At 44.8% G+C, this 20,936-nt stretch overlaps 1 protein-coding gene across 4 annotated transcripts in view; it reads right to left on the reverse strand.

The window, feature by feature from the left end:
• CPM (carboxypeptidase M) overlaps positions 1-20,936 on the reverse strand; it is a 71,498-nt gene that overhangs the window by 19,705 nt on the left and 30,857 nt on the right. For 2 of the 4 annotated variants that reach the window (XM_036110416.2, XM_036110415.2), the window contains exons 3-4: positions 10,621-10,718; positions 623-795 (exon numbers count right to left, since the gene is read on the reverse strand). In XM_036110416.2, coding sequence (XP_035966309.1) covers positions 623-795; positions 10,621-10,718 — 271 coding nt within the window. The remainder of the gene's footprint in view (positions 1-622; positions 796-10,620; positions 10,719-20,936) is intronic. The other 2 variants (XM_036110414.2, XM_036110413.2) reach the window with 1 other exon arrangement.

Below are 20,936 nucleotides of genomic sequence, written 5' to 3' on the forward strand. Positions count from 1 at the left end.
GACACTTAACCGACTGAGCCACCCGAGCGCCCTGACTCCCTCTTCTTTTGTGGTTAGTTCTTGCACTGGCTTAATAAACTAACTGGTAATTACTGACGGCCCAGCTAGGCCCTGGAGATTTAACAGTGAGCAACATGGGTGACAGGATTCCTGCCCCCAGGGTAGCTTACAGATCTGTGTGGAGAGAGACACTGAACAAAAAATCAGACCTTAAAATTTGTGCCGTGAAGGTAAAGTGACAGGTGGTATGAACCAGGGGCCTAATAGAGGACAGGTCCTGGAGGGAGTCTCTGAGGAAACACTGTTTGGCAGTGAGAGGGGCGAGGAGCGGGAAGTGAGGTGTGTCCAGTGCCTGAGGCGAGAGAGAACCAGGTCGGTCCAGGAGATGGAGGAGACCCCGAGGGGCTGGGGCAGGGTGAGCGAGCGCGAGCGGTAGGGCGGGCACGGGAGTAAAGCAGCCTTCTTTGGGATTTTACTTTTCGTCCTCAAAGCAGTGGCAGCCTGAAGAGTTTTCAGCATGGCAGTGACATGACCCAGGCTGAGCTGGTTCACTAACAAGGCCCCGGGGGTACTGTCTGATGGGGGCCTTGTTGTTGTTCTGAAGAGAGGAGCCCATCCTCACCTTCCATTACTGTAAAAACAGTCGGGCTTCATGACCGCTTCAAATCCATCTGGGTTCATGGAAGGCAGGAAGTGTATCCGGGTGCTGCGGATTAAATTTGTGATTTCAAAGTCTTTTCCATCATTGGTTACGAGATGTTCAATTAAGTGGAGAAGGAGCTCCCGCCCGACAGTCTGTGTGTGTTAAAGACAAAACGGGATATTATTAGGTCAGAGGAAAATAGTCCCTAAAGCACAAATCCCCCCACGAGGGGTTCTGCTACAGTTTGGTATTTGAAACCAAAACCAGTTGTGAGACCACGATTTCTCAAACACATGGGGGCTCTGGCAAGTGGCAATCAGTCGCCAGCGCGCTGAAAACTCTCAGCGAAAATTACTTAGAAAGTTTTTTTTTTTTTAAAGTACCCATATGTGAAGAATGTACTTTTCAATAAAAAAAATGAATTAGGCGGGATAAAGGTTCTGCTCATTATGCTTCCAATTTGTTTCCCTTCCAAAGTACTTCCCGGACTGGAAGGGCAGAGGCGGCGCTCCGGAGGGCCCGGGAGCGCGGCTCCGCGAGCGTGCGCGTCTCGGGGGACGGCGGGGGGACACCCACTGCGTCAGACACGGTAGACAGGTGTCGATTTTGATAGGGGAAAATTCAGGCTTGTAACGAGCACAACTTAAATAGGTTTCAGACTTTAATATCCCTATTTCCAAATTTCCCTCTTGCACCCTTGTGCGATGTTTGCCCTATCTGCGTATTTCCGATTGCCACATTCTCGTGTTGCCGAAACTTGAGTCATTTGCACATCATTCTCATAATTTTTTTTTTGCCATATCTGCACATTATCTATACGACTGCTCATTTATATTTTCTTTAAATTGGCTCACTTTTTACTTACAGGAGAATGAAAACCTTTGTGTCATTACCATTTTGCTAGACAGGTTTCTAATGTACACTGTTTAAAAAGCAGGACTATGAAAATAAAAATGGTCATCTCCACCCACAATTATCTTATGTATCACCAGTGACTGGGAAACTGGAGACCTATGAGAGATCTCGTTTTATAATCCTCAATGGTAAGGACTATTTTTTTTTTATTATTATTAAAAAAAAGTAATTCACACCTCAACCTTATTATAGAAAGATCTGACTAGGCTATCTCAGCTTGTCTCTATAATCCTGGGTTCAGGGAATCTGCTTCTGAGTAAGGAATGCTGGCCTCTCACGGACGGTCAGATGCTGCTGAGGGTCAGTCCCCGGGAAATCTAGGGCAGCGGCTGCTTAAGGGCTGCCCTGCAGAGGTACTACTATGGTAGGCAGTGAGCAGGGCAGGAGTTTCCAGTTACAGCTCCACCATATGAATTCACTGCTGTGACGACGGGTGAGCAATCCTTGAATGGTAATTTCTCACTTTATGCCCCACTGGCAAGGAAAGAAACCACATTTGATGAATTTGTTATCCTAATGAACATGGAATAATTGAAATAGGGACTAAGAAAACTTGGAATATGTCAATTACGTATTCACAGGTAGCCATCAATTTCAGAGTGGAAATATATTCAATTCTGACTTCAATTTTTTTTTTTTCCTACTTATTTCCATCTTCTACTACCTTGATTTTTGTTTTTACAGTCAAAATTGTCAGCTTGTGGGGCGCCTGGGTGGCTCAGTGGGTTAAGTGTCTGCCTTCAGCTCAGGTCACGATCCTGTGATGGAGCCTCACATCAGGCTCCCTGCTCAGCAGGGAGTTTGCCTCTCCCTCTGCCTCTGCCCCCTGCTCATGCTCTCTATCTCAAATAAATAAAATCTTAAAAAAAAAAAAAAAATTGTCGGCTTGAAAAAGTCTTTACTGGGGCACCTGGGTGGCTCAGTTGGTTAAGCGACTGCCTTCGGCTCAGGTCATGATCCTGGAGTCCCGGGATCGAGTCCCACATTGGGCTCCCTGCTCGGCGGGGAGTCTGCTTCTCCCTCTGACCCTCCTCCCTCTCATGCTCTCTGTCTCTCATTGTCTCTCTCGCAAATAAATAAAATCTTAAAAAAAAAAAAAAAAAAAAGAAAAAGTCTTTACAGATAACCAAAAAAGGCAAGTGAGCCACACACAAGGTTTCCAAGCGTCTGTTTTGGGAGCTCAAGCACTCTGGAAGCAGCCTCATGAGCTACTTGCTGGCCAGTGGAGGAGCTGCAGTGACTCTCATTTGTGAAAAGCTAATTTACACGTGGAAAGTGCAGTGATTTAAGGAGCATTGTGCCAAGGGGTTGGGGAGGAGGCAGTGACCAAGAGTCACCTGCAGCTCCTGAAATTTCTAAATGTTGGTTGGGACTGTCGGGCAGTTGGTTCAGTTAGAGGGACGAATCAGGAAGAACCCGAGGCCCATGTGAGTCCCCAGTCAAGGACAGAGGAGCCGCACCAGAATCCCCATGGGGCTCAAGATGTGCCTTTCCCTCAACTATCTCAACTGAACAATCTCAAGCACGCCACAACTCAAGACGTGAGTTGGCAAAGACATTCAACCAACTCAAAGCAAATGAAAACAAAGAGGAGTCAAGAAGCTGTGATTAGGCTGTAGAATGAGACTGAGGAACTGTGGGAGAACAGGTACAGAACAGAATGGAAAAGTTAATGTTTATCATTAACAGAGGGTGGGGGCTGGGGGAGATAAGTGTTCATAGCAAGGGGTTAGAAGATTCTATCAAGAGCTAAAAACTATATATTTTCAATGATTACAATTTCCAAGTTTTCCCTCATTTTTTTCTTGACTTTGGAAGAATCATCTGGTAATTTCTTATTTTGAGAAAATATTTATCAAGTTCACCGATTATTTTAGTTTCACTTCAGTTTATCCTGTCCAAGTAAAATGAAATCTCATACTTATTTAAAGGGTAACAGAATATGGCACCCATTTTATTTTGTATCCTTTTAATCCTTCTCATTCTCTTACTACAGAAATCCATAGATGTCTAGAATGATGTGTGGCAAATATTAATGATGGTTATTTCTGAGTGATAGTATTCTGAATGATTTTTATTCATTTTTCCGGTGTCACTTTTTAAAGAAAACCTTTATTATTTTTACGAAACCAATAAAAATCATGATTCTTTCAAGTCAATAAATGTAGAACCAAGGTATTTTCTGTTTGTCTCCATATTCCAAAACAAATCACATGTCCTTAACTGCGGAGGATAAGTAAAAAATCTTGGAAATATGGTAAAGAACCAATTAAGAGTCAGATAATTTAAAAACTGCTGAGGTTAAACAGCTAAAATTTCAGGGAGTTAAAAATCCTCTCTTTTTGTTGGGCTATATTTTGCTGTCTTCCTAGCAGCAGATTTATGCCAAATATTATTCAAATTAATTCTTCCCAACCTTAATATAAATGTTTCAAGCACTCATTCATGTTTTATGCATAAACCTCCCTTCTTTAAAACTAAGTCTTTGAATATGAAATCCCAGAGAGTCCAAATTTTAAAAAAGAACACGGTCAAAGCAATCCCAATAGCTTAATCAGCTTTCCATTTAGCACGCTCACTTCCTCTCTGGGAGGGTGTAGACTTAATATGAGAATCCCTCATGAAGAGACTGAAAGGCTGGATGAACACACCAGTTTCGGGAGCCTTTCACTGATCATTCATCTGCCAGTTAAAATGGCAATAACCCAGAAAGCAGAAAATAAATTCTCCATCAGTTTTAGTTTACAATTAAGGTGGAATTTGCTAGAGAGATAAAAATGAGTGTTCTAGGGTGCCTGGGTGCTCAGTCGTTAGGCGTCTGCCTTCGGCTCAGGTCATGATCCCAGGGTCCTGGGATCGAGTCCCACATCGGGCTCCCTGCTCGGCGGGAAGCCTGCTTCTCCCTCTCCCACTCCCGCTGCTTGTGTTCCTGCTCTCGCTATCTCTGTCTCTGTCAAATAAATAAATAAAATCTTGAAAAAAAAAAAAAAGAGTGTTCTAGCTCTTCAAAGAATGTTTTTTTAACAGTGGAAAAAAATTTTTAAAGAGTCTACAATTACTAGGTAATCTGTGAGAGTGAGAGTGAGAGTGAGAGAGAAAGAAAGACAACAAAACCCAGCTATCCCAATGACGGAATCTGTTTTAAAATGCTACACTGTCATGCAGCTGCTCGGTGGAAGAAAAGCCTGTGACCTCTGGGGCTCCCCAAATGGTGTATTACCGATTTAATTCATTTGTCTGATTGCCTCCTTAAGTCCTTCTTCAAATATCAGCCTAAATATTACGTTATCTAGCAGACTTTTCCCTGGGCTCCCAAAGTCTGGGTGCCATGACCTACGCATGTGGTCCCAGAACTCTGCACGCTTGTGTTTCTCCTAATACCGCCCACATACATTCACAATGGCCCGGCTGACCTTGACTGACCTTGACTGACCACCCCGCCCCCCCCCCCCACTCCATCGTCTAAGCCTTGGGGGCAGGGATCCTAACGGGCTTCCTCTGTAGCGCTGGTATCGTGCCCAGCTCTGGGGCTATCATATACTCAATAAATGATTGCTGATTACTGTTGACAAATCCATTACAAGGTCAAGACTATTCTAAGGAAATTTCTGAAAACATGAGGACTTAAGCTGCTTAATGAGGGCAGATGTACAAATGATCAAATTAGAGGCACCTGGGTGGCTCAGTCATTAAGTGTCTGCCTTCGGCTCAGGTCATGATCCCCGGGTCCTGGGATCGAGCCCCGCATCGGACTCCCTGCTTGGCGGGAAGCCTGCTTCTCCCTCTCCCACTCCCCCTGCTTGTGTTCCTGCTCTCGCTGTCTCTCTGTCAAATAAATAAAATCTTAAAAAAAAAAAAAAAGATCAAGTTATTTCCTTTGAACCATTTTCAACATTGAACCACTTTTCCAGGGGTGGGGGCTAACAATTCTGATCCTGCCAAGGACTCAGGATATCTGGTTGCCCTAGCCCAGCCTTACCAAAAGGGGAGATGAAGAGAAAAAGCACAATTACAGGAGAAATTTAATACATGCTTAAAAGAATCCGACACTTCACTTGGAATAAAGATTAATTCTAGCTCCAAAAGGAAAAAATTAATGATCTAAAGCCACACTGCATAACTGAGGACATTTTGCTATCATCTGTGATAATGGTGGAAAATAGAACTTGGCAAATGGCATCTGGAAGGACAAGCTTTGTTTTTTTAGTACATTTGGAACTTGTACTGCATGTTGAATACACATCCCAGATTTTCCAGCATGGGCAAAATTCAGATATTATGTCTTAGTGTTCATATAAACCATTAAAATGCCCTTTAAATACAAACAGCATATAAACTACATCTCATAAGTTGTCTCTTATATGTCTAGAAGGGGTGTGAAAATCATTTATCCATTATCCTTTATTTTTAGATTGAAAAATATGGCCACTGTTATCCAGGGAATGTTTCTGCTTTCAACTTATATATCTAGAACACAATAAATTAATGCCACCCAAATGTGAAATTCTAAGTGTGATGTGGATATTTCAAAAGTCTACTGAGGGGCACCTGTGTGGCTCAGTCGGTTAAGTGTCTGCCTTCAGCTCAGGTCATGATCTCGGGGTCCTGGGATCAAGTCCCACATGGGGCTCCCTGCTCAGCGGGGAGTCTGCTTCTCCCTCTCCCTCTGTCTGCCGCTCCCCCTGCTTGTGCTCTCTCTCTCTCTCTCTGTCAAATAAATAAAATCTTAAAAAAAAAAAAAGTCTACCTGATTAACCCATCATAGTAAAAGTAATTTACTGATGTTTAAGTAATAGGAGCTTAGGGGGGAAAAAAAGAATCCAAATTGGCAATTCAGTTAAGCATAACAAGCACATATTGAATACCTACCCCCATACTACTTAAGACCATGGCCCTGAGGTCAAGGGAACCTTGTGAACCCAGCCTGTAACCTCTCCTTTGCCTATTACTGGATTAGCTTAAAACTACTGGCACTCAACTTTCTCAGCACATAGTCATGCCTCACTTCAGTATTTCCATTAGAGAGGAATTAGAGATGTCTTAACAATCTAGAGATTAGCGAAGATTTTCTTTTTCTACAAAGTTTAAAAACCATGGGATAGGAGACAGGCACAAAACAGTGCGAGGAGGCCTTGAGGAAGGAACAAGGAGTGATTTTCCCAGGCTTCTCTCCTGTCCACATTGAGGCTGAAGGTATTAAGATGTTCCCAGTTTTGGGGCCTGGTAGATTATTGGTTATAGCTTACTACAAAGCCAGCCACGAGCAGGAGGAGGGCACAGGGGACAAAGACCCCATTCTCAAACACTGTCAGTATTGGTGGAGGAAGGGAACGGTAGGGAGCCCCCCACTCAGCATGTGTCGGCATCACCCCTTCCAAGGAGAAACAAGCACTAGACTTCAGCTGTGTCTGTACCACCGACTAGGCACCTGCATACGTTAAAACTAGGATCGAGCCTTCTACAAGGCGACATGTCAGTGTGTGTGCACACGGAGGGCCCAGACGAACTAGGAAAACACCTGCTAGTCTTAGGAAAATGAGAAAGGTAGAAACTCAGAAACACTCCTCTCATGTTGTTCTGGAAAGGGCATGAACACCAGGTGGCAAAGGCTTCTCAAAGGGTGCTGTTAGCTACCCCGTGTGATTGCACAGCAATCAAGGAGGGGGAGGCAGGCAGTAGAAAAAACGGACTTGGATTTATATCCAGCGTTACTCTAAGAGCTTGCCACTTTTTTACATGATGAATAAGACCAAATCTTCTCATCGACAGGCACCATTAGGTATCCATCCAAACAGATCATAGATCTCTACGTCAAAATGAAAAGAGTACAAACAGAACACTTAGCAGGCAGCAGAGAGAGTCAAGGAGGCAGACCCATAGCTGGGTAAGGCCCGGCGCTTGGGCTGGGATTCAGACAGCCTACAACCAAGCACACACCCCCACCAAGCACTTAGTGTAGCCCATGCTCATTAATGTTGGCTCGTGTTATTACGTGCTTGTAAAGCACTGTGGAGAAAGTAACTTGTCAGTCTGATCAACGAGGCACCATGAGCCAGTGTCATTGGAAGGACATGAGCCAACAGCAGGGTGAAGGGAGACAAGAAAAATATTATACAAGAGGAGGTTTAATATCACTTCTTTTATAAAATACCTGCCTGCAAAGGGGCCATTTTAAGTTGATTTTGCTACCCAAAGTTTTTGCAAACCCTCCAGCATCGGCCAAATTAATCCATCTCCATGATTCCTAAGGGTCTATTAGCCAAAAAATGTTTCACCTAAATACAGCAAACCTTTACATTTAGCTTCCGGTTGGAAGGAACCAGAGGGACTAGAGGCACAAGGAAGCAAAAAATCCAGAATGTAGGACATTCTGCAGGACAGATAACTAATTGATCAGATCTCTTTATTAAGTCTAGAGTCACGAAAAGATCCTTTAAATGCTAGAACAAAAGATTCAAGGGAATGGACCACATGTGATGCATGGTCCTGGACTGGATCCTGATGTAGACAATCTGGGGGACATTTGAGAAACCAGAAAGTGGGGTAGAAGATAAAGACAGGATAAACTTGTATTAACATGAAAGGGTGGCTAGTATTAACTTAAATGTTACAAATAGTAAATCAGCATAGCTCATTTAATAGAAGTGCACACATGCACACACAAACACCTAGGTGGATAAATAGTAAGGAATTAACTACTAATTTTTGGAAGGTCAATATACAATGTTGTTGTTGTTGGTTTATGTTTTTTTCTGAGATGTACATGATTGATTTTATAATAACAACAACAGATTATCTTTAATTTAAAAAAGACCTGATTCTAAAACAAGGTACAAGGACGTAAGGCAAAAATTCATGGGGGAAAATAGCAGGTATGATCAGCAGAACTGGGTCTTCCTAATGCTGGGGATGCTCACTGCCATCTAGCCATGTATTCAGTGTGGGAAACACACACACCTCTGTGGGGTGGGGTCCAGGTAAGAGAGGAAACATTTTAAAAACAGTGTGATCACTTCTGTCCAGCAGGCCACTCCGTGCACAGATGTCCCCTGTGGGGTTCTCCACACGAGGCCCACAGACTCCTAGAAGATCCATACACCCTGAGGTCAGCACCCAGAGTCTGTGGCGGAATAGCAAGGCATCTACCTAAAGAAGGTGAGAACCAGTGCCCTAAAATGTTAGCTATGTAGCATTTTATAGTGGGTTCTCGAAAATGCTCTTTCAATTCCAAAAGATCTGAGAGAGCAAGAAGGCTGGGTCAGGTGGTTGGACCCTCTACTCAAACACACTCCTCTGCTCCTGAGCGAAGCCATCACTGTCCCCAGCTCCTCGCAGCACCAGGAGGGCAGAAGGCACAAGATCTCACATTCAGGATAAGTTCCTCAGTGGCCCACAGAGCCCGGACACTGCCACCGGTGGGGACACATGGGGGACACACGGGGGATCACAGGGCCTCAGGTCCCCGCCCCAAGGTGCACTGGGACTTCACCCTTTCTTGATCTCAGTCCCTGGCATTCGTCAAAGAATCAGGGTGAACTAGAGAGCCCCGATTTGATGGGATACATTACCTACCCGGACAGCAAAAGGCCAGAAGTTTGGGAAAGCGCATCTTAGAAAGAAGCCAACTCAGAGGTGAGGGAGGGAAAGGACTCTGGCTTCTCTTCCAAAGTTTCAGTTCGGAGGGTTATTTCTGAGCACCATGCTGGAACCCCCGAAGTGCCAGGAATTCAGTAAGTAAACTACTGCAGTTAACGAGTGCTGTATGTCTCTTAGTAAAGATGGACTCCATGGACCTGGATCCACAGACGACATAGCAAGGGGGAGGTCTGGGCTGCCATCTGCGGTGATCAGTTGTGTTGTTATCACACCAACACTGGTCAGACTCCCAGCGACATCAAATCTGACAGGTACAGCGCGATCACACTCAGCAAAGTCACGGGGGGACTGACCTTCCATCCGCTCACAGATCAGGTCCAAAGGCCTACGCCTTTCTTAGAGGCCAGGGTCTGCACCTTGCTCCCACTGCAAGAAGTCCTGTCCTCCCAGCAGGACAGGTCGGGCTGCGTGCGTCCTGAGAGGTGGACCTGCTCCTACGGAGCCTGGGCTTGGGGAGGGCTAAGCCAGGACAGGAAGCCCAGCGTCGGAAGAGAGCCCGCCACCCACACTGCTGCCAACTCCCATGTGTCTTCACGAGGCAGTGGGTTGCACATGCCTTGACTTCGACGCTCCTTAAAGGTAAGCATGTTTTAGAGGGCGCTACACACATTGCTATGTAAATTTTCCTGACTGTGACGACTGGGAACGGTCTTTCCCTTCCACTTCACTGCCCAGGCGTATGGGGTCCTGGGAACAGAAAATACCGCAACTGTCACATTCCCCAAATCCTCTGAGGAAGCGCGGTAAGAGACGGACAGGAGCGCCCTCAAAGGCCTGAGGGGAATGACTGCCAAGTGGGGGAGGGGGTAAGAGGGTAACGGACAAAACAAAATAAATATCATGACATCAAACAAAAGGAGAGTTGATCTCTGATACGTTGGAAAAGAGGCAAGACATTACAAAACTTAAGAGCGTTTGTTGAGTGAGAGAACTGTAAGCTTGATTGCCCGTCAACTTCAATATTGAAAACGCTGAGTAGAAGATTAAGACAAGGTGACAAAAGCTTCAAAAAGTCAGATAGCAGGAGTTTGGATAGCTCTCTGGGATCTTCTAACTGTTTTGAATTCAAATATACTAGAGCTCCGTAGCTGGGCCACCTGCATGTCCCCCAGGAGGTGGGAAACAGCAGCCCAGGGCGGGCTTCAGGGCCTCGGCCGGCCGTGAGGGCTCGGCGCTGCTATTTTTCCAGTCCCGGCACAAAACGAGCTCCGGGGAGCCTCCCGGGGCACTGACTCTGGTGGTTGTTGGACCCTGGTTCCTTCAATTCTCCCAGAAGGCCTCGCTGCAAGACCTTTCCAGATTTTTTGGTACGATTTATGCTGCTTCCTTAGCATTTACACGGAGCTCGAGAGACCCGAGGGGAAGCGTGTCTGGTGACCTTTCCGATACTCAAGCCGCATACATACCTCGTCTCCGTGCATGTTGGCCACGTATTTGAACTCTGGAATCCCAATTCTGTGCTCCTTTGGGAAGCGCCCCACGACAAGAACCCACAGGTTTCTGCCTTTACAGGGAAGAGAGAGAAAAATAAGTTGTGTCTGCAATTGACAGATGAACTCCAGGGAATGAGCAGAGAAAGCAAACTGCTGCTTCTCCCACCTGACTCACGTCTCAGGACGACCGGAGCGCATAAGTAAGACTAACACCTCATGCTCAAAATGCTTAGTTCACTTCCAGCCCCAACCCCTTCAATTTAGCACAGATATTTCACTTATTATTTCAGAATGTGATTTTTAAAAATTGAAGGCTGATTACGCTACATGGGTCTGATTTTCCCAAAACGTTTATATACTTTACTCTGAGTTCCTAAGGCTTTATAGAAATGACCTTGCTAATTCACACAATTATACAAACTTAAATTATAGTTGATGGTTGACTGGGAGGGTGCCGTAATTCTCAGTTCAAAGAAAGGGAAAAAAGCAACAAGGAATAAAACATGGAACACAGAAGGGAGATTGTTTTTAAAGTACCAAATCCTGACTCTTGTATCAAACACCGACGTAACGGCTCCTTTGCAGTGAGTGTCCTTGACGTGCGCGAGTCCTGTCAAGTAAACTGGCAACCACAAGCCATCCTAACGACGCCTCAAGGAATACTTCTAAGTCCTACTCCTGCCGTGAGGAGCATGATTCGGGCGAGGAAGGGCAGAGACTAAAGATCGCTGAGGATTTGCTCTGTGTAGACATTACGGTTGGTACTCCGGTGCAGCTTACCTCGGTAATCCCTTGTCATGACCCACCGAGATGGATTTTTAACCAAACTTTACAAATGAGAAAACTGATCTTCCAAACACTTAAGTAAGTTGCTTATGATCACACAGCCAGTAAGAGGCTGTGATTTGAGCCCCAGAGCCAAGACGTGATCTATTTGACTTCGATTCTAGGGCTCCTTCCACTAAAGAAAACTGCCCATCTCTCAGGAGGCTTGGTTTCCTAATCAGTAAAATGAAGAGGTCGCTTTCAGTTCTAAAATCATCTCTTTCAGTCATCAGCCTCTCTTAATACAAAGACTTTAAAATTAGAAATTGAGGAATATGTTCACAATCTATCACATACGTATAATGCTCAAATATCTGTGATATCTGAGCCTTCTGTGGATTTCAAGAGCCCAGGGAAGGAATTTAACAGCAGCTGATGGGCTAATGTGGAACAGGTTTCTGTGGAATTTCAGATCCAGTCCCTTAAATCAGGGGTCCCACAGGCTGAACACTCAGTTGGTATGAGGAATCCTGGAAGAAATAGATACTCAGCCTGTCTTTTTCATCATTCATTCTTAATTTATTGTAACAATATTTTAGGTACATTTTTCATGACAGGGTGATGCTTTAAATTTTGTTAACTGCAGGATGTCTCAGAAAATACCCACAAAATGCCGTTTATCTGACTGATGCCACCTGACTAGAACAGAATCCTCACTCATTCATATATTCATTCAATTAGTACGACTATATCCAGCCATTTAGACATGTGATCAGACTGCACAGGTAAGTTACACTCTCTTAAAAAAAAAACACAACTCACTGGGTGTAAAGATTTTATTTATTTGACAGAGAGAGACGTAGCGAGAGGGAACACAAGCAGGGGGCAGCGGGTGAGGGAGAAGCAGGCTTCCTGCCGAGCAGGGAGCCTGATGTGGGGCTTGATCCCAGGACCCTGGGGCTATGACCTGAGCCGAAGACAGACGCTTAACACGACTGAGCCACCCAGGCACCCCACCCAGTGAGTTTCTGATCTAGTGGAGAATAGCAATGTGCAAACATAGTTACACTAGACAGTGACATATACGGCCATAGAAGTGTATATAAGGTCCTGTTGTGCTTGTAGAATAAAAGAAATGGTTACTTCTTTCCAAGAAGGGGGATCATGAAAAGCTTTACAGATCTAGGGGTTTATAGATGAATTCTGAACAGGGTTTTGAAGAATGATTCTAAGTTTGCCATGTGGACAAGTATAATCCATCCAGTGATTTCCCATCAGAACCATTTCATTAACCAGAACCTTCTATTCCCCTGTATGATTTCTCAGGTCATCTGGAATTTCAATTCTACAAAGTTAACATTTTCATGTGAGCAAGGAAGTTTTTTTTTCTTTTTTTTAAGGCTGGGTGTGGAGCCTACTTAAAACAACAACAACAAACAAGGGGCTTGAACTCACGACCCTGAGACCATGACCTGAGCAGAGATCAAGAGACGCTTAACCAACCGAGCCACCCAGGCGCCCCAAGGAAGAACTTTTTCTGAGCGAGCTAATAAACCTGGCTCTTTAGGTTTCCTTTTGCGGAATGCTTTTTTGTAGCTATTAATGCTTTTAAAGCTAGAATAATCACAGATTTGTACAGATTATTATTTAGTCCCCTCACAGGCAAGGGGGGGAATTCAAAATCATCGGAACATAATATTTAGCAATTGTTTTAACAGTGTAACAACCAATTTGCAACAGCCGGCCTGTTACATAAGGATAGGACATAAGACAACAAAACCTGACTTGACAATGGAGATCCAAAGATCCGATCTTAATTGGCTTAAGGAAGGAGGGAGATCAATAAAACCTGAGTGAAGAAGTACTTTACGGGTAACTCAATCTCAATTTTAGCATGAATGGCCCCTAAATGAACTGCAAGATGAGAAATTTACCTCGAATAACCTCAATGGCACAAAGTTTGAGAATGAAAACCAACCAATAATCCTAGAAGATATTCACGCAATGCTTTTGGAATGACAAGCTTCTTGAAGGGTTTTAACCCCCCTTTCCAAACACTGGCCATCTCTGGCTTAGACCAAAGTAAATGCACAAAGGACAAACTACTTTTCACAGTGTGATTGCCAAGGCCAGGGTAATTTAAACAAGATTTTTTTTTTTTTTTTCCTATCAAGGTTGGAAAGGCTACCTTTATTGCCCCTAATAGCAGGTATGCTGAAGAGTTCTGGAATGCTTGGCCTCTTTCTCTTCACTACAAATCAAAGAAACCTGGATTCCAAATATTTTGGTATCTATATTATATTCAGGAACTTGGGAGCTTGACACAATCCCAGGGATGTGACACAGGTGCCCGATTGGGTTTGTTCAGAAGATCAGGAAAACTTTACAAATTTAGAAGGATTCACAAAGATCCAAAGACAAGAAAGCAGGCAAAAAGTGCCACGAAATACTTTAGGAATTCAGGAGAAAGCCGATGGCGAAGTGCGGAAAACTAAGTATAGCTTCAACAGGTAGAAATGGGAGGAGTGTCATGCCCACATCAGAATCACCTGGATCCTCGTAAAAATGCCAACCCCTGAGCCCCATCTGCTGAATCAAACTGTAGGGGTAAAGCTCAAAACCTGCATTTAACAGGCTCCCTTGGTGATTCTGAGGCCCATTAAAATTTGAAAGCTTGCTGAGGCTGAGGCGGTGAACATCCAGATAGATCTGGGAGGCACTTGGTTTTAAGGTAAAACCGTCTCATTTTACATAGAATCATGAGCACACTTCTACGTTAACAAATATACTTCTATTTTACTATCTGAATACATTACCACTAGTTCAACCACTGCTCTTTTGTTAGATGTTCAAAAATAAGTTTTATGTGAACTACAGCATATCCACCAAAATTACATACAGAATTTCGAAATCAGAATACAAAATTATATTAACTCCAGCCATGTAAAAACAGATTGTTCATTTAAAAAGTACCATGGAAGGAAACCGCTCCATGGCATATAAACCTTAAATTAACAGATGGGTCTACAAGAGTCGACAGTGACGCACTATGAGTGGCAAGAGCTTGAGTGATAGGGTGATAAAAATCAAAAAACTTTTTTCCCCACGTCCCTATCTTTCCAGTTTTTAAAAAATAAAACACCAAATTCTATCATTCATGAAGTACAGATCCTCTGCACCAGACCCCAGCCTAGGCACATTGTTACTTGACCTGCACAACACCTCCACGTGATGGGCGGTACCCACGACTTCCTGTCGACGAAATGGATTCAAGTGGCAGAACCAGGGTCCACACCCAGGTAGGTCTGTCTGATTCTAAAATCTGTATTCTTCTGACGATGCCAGGCTGCCTTAATCTCCCTGAAAGTACTAGATAGGCCAGAGCCAACGTCCCCCTGGGGGAAATGTTCCCAGGCAGTTCTCGCAATCTTGTGTTGCTATGGTTCACACCTGGAACAGGATCCAGGTGCCACCTGGCTACGACCAATGGATCTAGGACAAGAGCCCCAACTGGAGGGCTGGCTACCCTGTCAGGCTCTCTGCTCTGAGGGTTTCAGACTCTGCCTGGGTGGCCTGGTCACCGGGGCAGAGCTGCTGTGATGAGGAGGCACATTCCGGTTTTTCACGAGGCTTGTTTGTATGTATTGTATGACCCACGAAGCTCTGGTATCCAGGGGGATGAATCAGTGGCTGGTTTCCCAGACTCCACAGTGCTTTGCGTATCCCTACAATCACCCCGAGCTAAGTCAGAGCCTGAGAGAGCTTGCCCGAGAGAGTGTCCTCACATATAAGTGGGAATAACAGCTTCATGGGCAAGGCTGTTGTAAGGCTGATGAATTCCTCCCTCCTTCCCTAAGGATGAGTCAAAGATCTGACACCACACCTTCGATTTCACTTGTGCACATTCCCATTACCACACACACACAGCTCAGCACACAGAGCTCAGCCCTACATTAAATAATGGGCGAGGTGAATACAGCACATCACTTAAGTCAGGTTAAACACTTGGCCTCCAAGTTCACATGGCCTCTGGCTTTGAAGTGGAGGAAAAGAGGTTCCTGCTAAGTGGCTCATTACAAAAACCACACACACACAAACAACAGCAAAGAAACAGGGACAGAAAGCATGGGCCAAAGTTTCCAGATTGGCTATGCTTGCGCAGTAGCATCATTCCTAGCTCAGAGCCTTTTCTGTATATCCACTTAATCCCGACAACCACAAGTGGGAGGCACGAGGATGCTCCTTTCAGCCAGGTGGGCACAGTCTTAGGTAGCCTCAGAAGGCCATCATTCTCAAAGCGCGGTCTCGGGACCAGCAACATCAGCGTCACCTGGGACCTAGTGAAATATGCACTTTCTCAGGCTCTACCCCAGATGTGCTGAATCAGAAACTGAGAGTGAGGACCAGTAGTCTCTTTTAATAAGAACCCAGGGAATTCTCATGCACACTGAAGTTTAAAAACTGCTGTAACAAGAGCTGGAGATAGGGGTATTAAAAATTTCTGTAGTAGAGTTTAGCTTCTCCTGTTTGATATCCCTCTGTAACCAATCCAGCCCAAACGATCCTTCCCTCCACTGAACGTTCATCATTCTTATTGCTGATAACCAGTGTTTTTTTTTCAGACAGGGGCTCCCAGAACCCTAAAATTTTGTGGGGATGACCCAGAGGTGAGGAAAGTTTAAACACTTTGCTTTAAAATTACTCAGAGTCTGCTCTACTTCTCCCTCTCCCTCTGCCCCTCCCCCTGCTCGTGTGCACGCTCTAAAATCAATCAATCAGGGATGCCCGGGTGGCTCAGTCGGTTAAGCATCTGCCTTTGGCTCAGGTCATGATCCCAGGGTCCTGCGATCAAGCCCCGCATGGGGCTCCCTGCTTCTCCCTCTGTCTGCAGCTCCCCCTGCTTGTGCTCTGTCAAATAAATAAATAAAATCTTAAAAAAAAAAAAATCGATCAATCTTTAAAACTACTCATGTGGGGGGATGCCTGGGTGGCTCAGTTGTTAAGCATCTGCCTTCGGCTCAGGTCATGATCCCAGGGTCCTGGGATCGAGTCCCACATCCGGCTCCCTGCTCAGTGAGGAGCCAGCTTCTCCCTCTCCCTCTGCTGCTCCCCCTGCTCGTGCTCTTTCTCTCTCTCTCTGACAAATAAATAAAAATCTTTAAATAAAAAATAAATAAAAAATAAATAAATAAAACTACTCATGTGGGGGCGCCTGGGTGGCTGAGTCAGTTAAGCAACTTGACTCTTGGTTTCCGCTCAGGTCATGATCTCAGGGTTGTGAGATCAAGCCGTTGAGTCAGGCTCCCTGCTGGGCGTGGAGTCTGCTCTCTCTTCCTCTCCAACCCCCACACCCTCTCCCCCCGCCCCGGGGTGTGCTCTCAAAAAAAAAAAAAAAAGGTAGTATCATAGTAAGACATCACTGGCAAGGCCTACCTCTTCAAAATTTTTTCCCTGGATAATCTCATTATATGTGCCTGCATCATCAAATAGTATTTGTCTGTGGACAGACATGATTCCAGAGCTGAAATAATGCTTTGAGTTATAGAACTGCAGAGTGGGACATGAATAGAGAAAAATGGAACACAAAAGGACCTAAATACTTGTCGTGTGGAAGTGGAGTGGGGCAGTCTCAAGCCAGGTAAACAGGGGAGGCCCCTGAAGGACGCAGTAAAACCCAGGCACAGGCAAAGCGGTAGCCCAGTTACCCGCTGGGACACGAGCCTGCCTGACCTGAGAAGCCAGGACCCGGGCAGCCGAGGCTTTGCTAACCCACGGCTGGGAGACCACGCTGAAGGCCCGCAGCCAGCACCGGAACCAGCAACTGCAGCCTGGATGGACTAAGGGCTCCTGGAGGCAACCAGACTCCTTTGTAAATCCCGGTATGGACTTAACAAAAATCAGACACATCTTCACTGTGAAAGCTACTACCCCGTACAGAGGCTTAGCCTTTCATTCTCCCATTTATTCGTTCAATAAATAGGTATTGAATGCCTAGCCTGAGTCTGGCATTTAGTCAGCTGAAACAATTGTAAATCACTGATTACACTGGCCTGAAAAATACTAATTTTCTATTTTTTAAAAAATATTTTGGAATGTCCCTTTTTAAGTAATCTCTACACCCAACATGGGGCTCAAACTCACGACCCTTCGATCAAGAGTCTCATGCTCTACTGAGCCAGCCAGGTGTCCCCTGACTTTCTGATTTCTGACATCACTTTCATTTGAAGAAAAAAAAAAAAAGTCCAAATGAAGCACAATGTCTTATAAACTTTCCGTTATTTGGGGGGTTAATCAAATCCCACGGCGCCACTGCTTATCCTGCAGTAGCCCCCATGGCATTAAGATAGAACCCAAGCCCCTCAGCGTGGCATATCAGAACTCTCATGGTCTGTCCACTTTCTGCCTCAGCAGCCAGCCCCCAACCACAATCCCATACACCAGGCTCTAGCCATTCTTGATTACGTGTAGTCCCAGAAGGAGCCAACCACCCGCCTCCACCTTGAGGCATGCCAATCCTTCTGCATGGACAGTCCTCTGTCCACCTGGTCAAGGCGGCCAACTTCCGCTGGACTTCTCAAGGCTCAACCAAGAGCCCTCTTCCATCCAACACTTTTCTTACCCTTCTCCTCCCTCGGTGCCATCCCTTGCCAGCCTGAGTTACTCTCCCTTTTGCACCTTCCTAGTACTTCTGCAACCCCTCTCCTAACACTTATCGAAACCGCAGGTTTTCCCGCAAGCAAGGGACAGTGTATCATTGTGCTCGCAGAATCTCGTACAATGCCTGGCACATACACAGATGATCGACACGTGATTGTTGAATGGATGGATGACTGGATAAATGAACAACTCAGGAAGTCCAGCTGGAGCTGGGGTCAACCCTGGTCCAGAGACTAGATGGAGTTTTCCAGTATTATGGAAAAACCTGCAGCTAGTCTACAAAGTACCATTTGGGTAGGATCTGAAAAGGACCCAATTTTCTAGATTGCAATTCCAGAATAGATGGACCTTCTTGGAGTATTACCATGGGAGAGTGCAGCTATCCAAACCAAACACCTGGCTTTGTGTTAGATTCTTCCAACATTATGGGGAGATGGGGTCTCATTTGCTTACGCATTTGTCCCCATGCACGGCACTAATGTTTTGAAATGATACCTGGGAAATGTAGATGTTAGGTTCCATGTTATTTCTTCCTGAACAGGTGAATGGGGTAGGAGAGGGGGTTGGAGATTTCAGTTTCTAAATCAGGGATTCTTCTGATTGCTGAGAGGCATTTCCTTTTTTAATTGAAAAACAGGAAAAATTTGAAGATGCATTGAGTTGGGATAAATTCTTTTTTAATTTCAAAACTAGTCACGACTCCCAGAGAAGCAGAGAAGCTTGTCTAATTATTAACCAGCAACCCAAACAAGAGGATCCTAGAAAATCCCTCTGCCTTTCTGAGCTGGCAAGTCTACCTTCTCTGGTCCGCCCACTTTATTCCCAGATCAGACGCTGAGGAATCGGTTCCCCTTCCTCTAAAGATTTTCATTTTTGGGGCACCTGGCTGGCTCAGTTGGTTAAGTGACTGCCTTCCGCTCAGGTCATGATTCCAGGGTCCTGGGATCGAGCCCCGCATCGGGCTCCCTGCTAGGCGGGAAGCCTGCTTCTCCCTCTTCCACTCCCCACTGCTTGTGTTCCCTCTCTCTCTCTCTCGCTGTCTCTCTCTGTCAATTAAATAAATAAAATCTTTAAAAAAATTTTCATTTTTAAGCTATAAATTACATGAAGTTTTAAAAAATCAAGTTTTAAGAACTAGCCATCATTCTCAGATCCCAACCACCATAATCTCCCTATGTTTCTTTCTAGTCTTTTTTTTTTCTTTTCTTTAATATAGAGACAGGAAACTTGTTTTTTAAATCCACAAAGTGAAAATCTCTAGAGGCCTCATACTATAAAAAGCTGAGAACTTCCCTTTTCGGTCCCTCAGGAGAGAAGTTGAACATAACCAAATCATCCTTTTGAAGAGCAGTGCAGCAATCCGGTAGCCAAGTTGAGTATTATCTTAAAATGCAAACAGTGCTTAAAGAGGCTTTTTAAATCTTGTTTTAAAAGATGCAATAATTACAGCTAGCACTACACATCTATTGTCCATTTGCGAGTTCTTTTTTAAGGTTTGTCAGGAGCATTCACATTCAGTGTTGATGTTCCAGTTCTTTCTCCCCAGTCGTTCTTATTTCTTATGAGTTCCTGTAGGTGTCACAGAGCTGTGATTTGTGATGAGGTCAATTCAGATCCATCTAACCCAGAAAAAGCACGCTGGAGGCTGGCTTATCCTTACTGCCTACTTATTGTTACCCTAAGAACTCATCTTTTCGTGGCAAGGAATAATGGCAATTAATTTACTAGTTTCATCATAAGCTACCTGGGAGGATAGAACATTCTCTTTCCATCATCCCACTCCCTGAGCTTGTGCTCTAAAAGGCTTTCATTTGAGAGTAAAGCAGGCCAGAGTCCAGACAGAAGGATGTGGAGCTCCTGACAGCAGGAGCCCTGAGGCTGCCAACATGAGACGAGCTTCCTTCGAGGACTGGACCTAACCAAAAACCAGGGCATCTGATGGATTTGTGGGATTAACAAACGTAGACTTCTCACTAGTACCACTGTTCTGAGATTTAAATCTCACAAAGGAATCAACTATTTAGTAAGGACATCAAAACCAGTATTTCAGTGGCACACCATCTACCTCAAAACAGCATCTTGGATTTTTTTTAAGATTTTTATTTATTTATTTGAGGGGGAGAGAGCACGTGTGGAGGGGAGGGGCAGAGGGAGAGCAGAGTCCCCAGTAAGCAGGGAGCCCGATGCAGCGCGGGACTCAGATCCCAGGACTCTGGGATCATGACCTGAGCCAAAGGCAGACGTTTCACCAACTGAACCACTCAGGTGCCCAGCATCTGGGATTTCTTAAAAGATACTCAGTATCCCTGCAGCGGTACTTTATGTACTGACGCAGGTTCTAGAATCAAATTGCCACGGTTTAACCCCCAGTTCTGCCACTTACTAGCCATGTAGTATTGGGCAAGTTGCTTCATCTGACTGAATCCGTTTTGTCATCTTTGTTACAGGATTAAGAGTACCCACGTCTCATGGGGTTGCTATCTCACTTAACCCCCACAAGCTTTACGAATAGTGCCAGAAACATGGTAAGCACACATCTGCTTGAGGGCCTCAAGTACACAGAACTGGCTGATGACAAACTTTAGGCTCTAGCAGATGAAGCAGCAGTGAAGCAATTAAAGAAAAATTTCAAATACAAAGTGCCTATAACATATGGATAGAGACTTTCTGCCAGGAGTCAGCAGCAATGTATGTTCCAGAAGATCTGCAGATCAGATCAGCTCAGAAACACCAATACCCACTTAGGTTTTTTAAAAAATAGAAGTATGGACCCAGAAAGTAGAAGGGGCTATCTTGAGAAAACACGTCCTTCAAAATCTGTAAGCAAAACAAAAGGTCACAAACATTCCTATCACCAGACATCCAGT

This window comes from Halichoerus grypus, chromosome 6, assembly GCF_964656455.1.
Source record: "Halichoerus grypus chromosome 6, mHalGry1.hap1.1, whole genome shotgun sequence".
In the NCBI taxonomy this organism is placed as follows: domain Eukaryota; kingdom Metazoa; phylum Chordata; class Mammalia; order Carnivora; family Phocidae; genus Halichoerus; species Halichoerus grypus.